The following is a 4,248-nucleotide window of genomic DNA, read 5'->3' on the forward strand; positions in this document are numbered from 1 at the left end:
GTCCAGGCCAGGGAACCTCGGGCCCCTTCACCCCTCTGCCAAACAGAACTTGAGGGGTGGTTCAAAGCCACCCAGGAGCTGAGCACCACTAGACCAGCCACCCAACATGGGGCTGCCATGTCGCGTCCATCCCAGCTCCAACCTGGGATCACTCACAGGCAGGAGGAAGCAGCCAAGGGCACATCCAGGCTCAGCGCAGCGGGGACTCCCCACCAGGTTGTCCTGGGCTGTCCCTCCAGGGGGACAGGGGTCCTTATTCACAGCCAGGCAGATGGGCAGGTTCTGGTTTTTTCAAACTCCATCTCAGTCCCCCTGACCCCTCTCTGCTCCAGGGAACATCAGGAATGCACATGTCTGTGCTGGGGACCAAAAGGACCCAAGGCGGCCCTGGTGCCATAACATGGGGCCCTCGAGTCTGCCCAGGACCCGAAGAGTAGGAACTGAGTCCTGTTGGGAGGGGAGGTGGGGTGGGGCAGCAGGTGCCGCCAAAGCAAAGGTGCAGGACAGGTCAGCTGGGTCCTGTCCTAACAGGGCCTGGCCAGATGACACCATGAGCAGGGGGGTCCAAGACAGCTCAGGAGCCAGGACGTCACCCTGCACCTCAGGAGGACGCAGTGAACCTGGCCCAGACTTTCTCTGCTCTGGGCTCTGCTTCTGGTCTTCATCCCACCGGACCTTCCCTTCTCCCCAGGCCCAGCCCCACATGCTCAGGGGACCCAGACCTCACCTGGAGAAGCCACAGAGAGCAAAGGGCCCAGAATGTCAGTGAGCATGGCCCCAGCCTCGTGAACGTGACTGCCCCTGGGTGTGCCCCTGTGCCCCTCAGCACCAGCACGTAGCTCCACGGAAGCGTGTCTGAGTCAGTTTGTTTACCCAGATGTGAGACTCTTGGGCCTGTCCTGCCCTGTGTACGTTCTAACTCATTCACTCCTTCCTCCCTTCCTTGCTTTCTCTTTCTTCCCCTTCTTCTCTCTTTCTTTCATCCTATTAATCTTTCTATCTTCCGCTTCCACATTCATGTATATACCTAGCCATCATCCATCTACTCATCCACCCATGCGTGCATCCATCCACCCATCCATCCTTCCTTTCTTCTTTCCAACCACCCATCGGTCCACCCATCCATCTTTCCGTCCATCCATCCACCCACCCATCCACCCTTCCATCCATCCATCCATCCATCCTTCCATCCTTCCACCCACCCATCCACCCACCCATCCACCCACCCATCCACCCTTCCATCCATCCATCCATCCATCCATCCATCCTTCCATCCCACCATCCACCCACCCATCCACCCACCCATCCACCCATCCTGTGATCTCTAGCTACGGATCTGTCATTCTGCAGTTTTCCCCCTGAGCCAACTATTCAGCTTTTCCCTTGTTCACTTAGATAACCATGAACGTGCCATTCTCCCTACAGCACCCTGAACCCCCAGCTCTCAAGAGTGGTGTGTACATGCTCACGTGGCTGGATATCAAACACAGATTAAGGGGTGCCTCTCAACAGCTTTATTTCTAAAAGGGTTGGCGACACACGGCAGAGGAAAGACATTTCAGGCCCAGGCAGGAAGGATGGAGCTGGGTGACAGGGAGCTGCCTGGCCCAACACACTCACAGAATCACACACCTCCCATCACTGTCTACTGGAGGACGATTCTGCTGTTGCTGGTTATTCCCATGGTCCACGTGGCTTTCACGTGGACTTCTCTGTTGCGGCTGGCTCCACACGGGAACGTGGCTTTGCCGCGGGGCCAGGGACTTGGCGCACTTCCTAAACCAGCTGTTTGGCCTGGTGTCCTGGCAGGCCTGCGCGGTCTCCAGGCAGGCGAAGCAGAACGCCACATGGCACTGGGAGCACGTGACATATTTGCACATCTTCTTGTGCTCGATGAGCAGCCCGCACGTGGGGCAGGCCCGGATGGAAGGGCAGTCTCGGACCTCACTGCCCGGGAGGTCCTTGGTGGCACAGGTGGCCAGGACATGCAGGATCTGGTCCCTGCAGCCCTCATTGCCACAACGGACTGAGGATGTCCCGGGCCCTTTCCAGGCCTTCAGGCACTGCCAGCAGAACTCGTAATCCTTCCCCTGCGTGGAGGTGCAGATTGTGCACAACACCCGCAGCGAGGTCTGGTCCTTCCTCTCCACGAAGCTTTTGCAGCCCGGGCACTGTGGGGAGCGTGGGCTTCTCAGAGCAGGCAGAGGGCAGCCCTGGCCCCCCGACAGGAAGGTGAGGGCTCGGGACAGGGGACGAAGGGGCTGTGGGGAACGGCCGTGCAGGGAGGGCTGCAGGGCTAATGTCACCGTCCCTGGGACCAAAGACTCAGTCCTACCTCATTAGCAGGGCAGAGCCTGTGGTTTGGGCTACGGGAGACACGAGGCCCCTCTCCCAGGAAGGGCTCACACGCACCTCTTTAAAGTCACAGTAGAGTCTCAGTGCAAACAGGGCAAGCTTCTGCTCAAAGTCCCGCTGCTCAGAGGCACCCAGCATGGCAGAGCGGCGCACCTCCGGGTAGGACCACTGGGCCCCACACTTCTCCCCCTTGACATCAGCAGGGCAGCAAAGCTTGGAGTGTCTCTGGAAAGACAGAGGCACAAGGGCACACAGCGTGCATGGCACCAAGGGGCAGATGTGGCCACAGCCCCTCGCCTGCCTGAGTAGTGGCACTGCCCCCATGTCCCCGTCCGCCAGGGGCCTGTGAGGCCCTGCCCGCAACCACCTGCCTCCTCGAGGGGTCATGAGCGTGCCCTGGGCCCCACACCAGGTCTCCTGGGCACCCCATGCGCATTGTCTCCCAGGGTAGAGCTGGAGGCCTCCCTGTCTGGGTCCCTGGGTGGTGCTTCCCTCGCAAGGGACACTTTGAATTCTCCCAAAGGAGACAGGAGCTCTGTATCTCTTCTGGACTCTCAATAGGACATCCTGTCTCTGGACATCCTCCTCACGTGGCGGGTGCATCCACTGTGCTGTGGCCAAGCCCCTACGTACCTGGTTTATCAGCTGGAGGCACCAGGCCTTCAGGCTCTCTGGATCCACCGTGTGTCCACAGCTCATCTCCACCCTGTCCTGGCCATCATACTCGTCCCCTGTCAGTGCCAAGTGTCCACGTCAAGAGAAGGTTTGGGTCAGGGCTCCAGCACACCTGGTCCAGGCTGTGCTGGGTCTCTGGGAAGTCGGGGTACAACGCGGCCCCTGGACCTGTTGGATGATGGTGACTGAGCGCCTCTCTCCAGGGCCCTCCCCTGCCACCTTCTCTGCAGAGTCCATGAGGGTCCCCCTATTGAGAGCTGACCTGGCGTGGAGGGAAGACTTGGTAAGGTTTAGGCCCTTTGTGGGTGGGGACGTGACTTCCTGCCATGACACCTTCCCACTTCATCAGGGCCCCTGCTGAAATCCGGTCCTTCATCAATGCAGAGCCCCGGGTCCCCATCGCACGCAGCCCCAGCACGTACCGGTTATCTCGTCTCTGCCCCGCACGAACTTGGGCGGGCGCTCGCGCTCACAGCCGCCCTTGGACTCGCTCTTGAGCGCTCTGATCTCCCCGGGCTGCATTCCGGCCTCCGCACCCCAGCGCTGCAGGCAGCAGCCCAGACCGACCTGGACAGAGCGGGTTCCGCTCCTTCTGCTCAGCCCCTCCCTCACCACCGCCCGCGAGCACAGGGAACGCCACGCCCACCGGAGCCCCGCCCACCTGAAGCCCCGCCCACCAGGACTCTGCCCGCCAGGACTCCGCCCCGCCCTCCTGTAAAGTGAGTCCAGGTCGGGGTGAAGTTCAACCCTGATAACTAAGGCAGGTGCTGGAGGACTGCAGGAATGGGGAAGGGTCCCCAGGCAGCTCCATCTGGAGCCCAGGCCACCCGGGACTCCCGCACTCAAGCAGGCCCAGCCTCAGGCCCAGGCTTCCCCAGGGTCGCCTCTTCCTTCCCGTCTGGCTTCTGGTTCACGGGCTTTTACTTGGAAAAATCGCATCGTTTTCTCTCACTGTCACAGTCCACTAAGTCCGCAGACGTGCAGAGCAGTGGCAGGGGTCGTGCTGTGTGCCCACCTGCAGCCTGAGGGCCAGCCTTGGGGACAGGCTGGTGCAGGGGCCAGGCACCCACCCCTCACAGCTGAGCAGCAGGGACACGTGGGAGGGGAAGAGCCTGGGGGGGGGGTGCCTCTTCCCCTGTGGGGCTCCTCTGTTCACCCCAGGATTTCCCAAGCCCTCCTCCCAACCTGTCATCTACACAGGCAGGGGCGGGTCAGGAG

General features: G+C 61.0%; 1 protein-coding gene across 1 annotated transcript; it reads right to left on the reverse strand.

Annotated features, from left to right (window-relative positions):
- Positions 1-1,616: 1,616 nt before the first annotated feature.
- LOC134370075 (E3 ubiquitin-protein ligase RNF217-like) lies at positions 1,617-3,552 on the reverse strand. Its single transcript, XM_063087046.1, has 4 exons — positions 3,453-3,552; positions 2,989-3,086; positions 2,413-2,580; positions 1,617-2,171 (listed from the first exon to the last, which is right to left on the reverse strand). Exons 1-4 carry the CDS (start codon positions 3,550-3,552, stop codon positions 1,617-1,619), a joined length of 921 nt encoding a protein of 306 aa, XP_062943116.1.
- Between the last annotated feature and the right edge of the window lie 696 nt (positions 3,553-4,248).

This window comes from Cynocephalus volans, chromosome 1 (genome assembly GCF_027409185.1).
Source record: "Cynocephalus volans isolate mCynVol1 chromosome 1, mCynVol1.pri, whole genome shotgun sequence".
Classification (NCBI taxonomy): domain Eukaryota; kingdom Metazoa; phylum Chordata; class Mammalia; order Dermoptera; family Cynocephalidae; genus Cynocephalus; species Cynocephalus volans.

Bases quoted from the DNA above. Each gene is read 5' to 3' on its own strand.
- LOC134370075 (XM_063087046.1), bottom strand. From the start codon at position 3,552: ATGCAGCCCGGGGAGATCAGAGCGCTCAAGAGCGAGTCCAAGGGCGGC. The intron at 3,087-3,452 runs GTACGTGCTGGG...TGGCACTGACAG, and splicing joins GGGCAGAGACGAGATAACCG to GGGACGAGTATGATGGCCAG. The intron at 2,581-2,988 runs GTACGTAGGGGC...CTGTCTTTCCAG, and splicing joins GCCTCCAGCTGATAAACCAG to AGACACTCCAAGCTTTGCTG.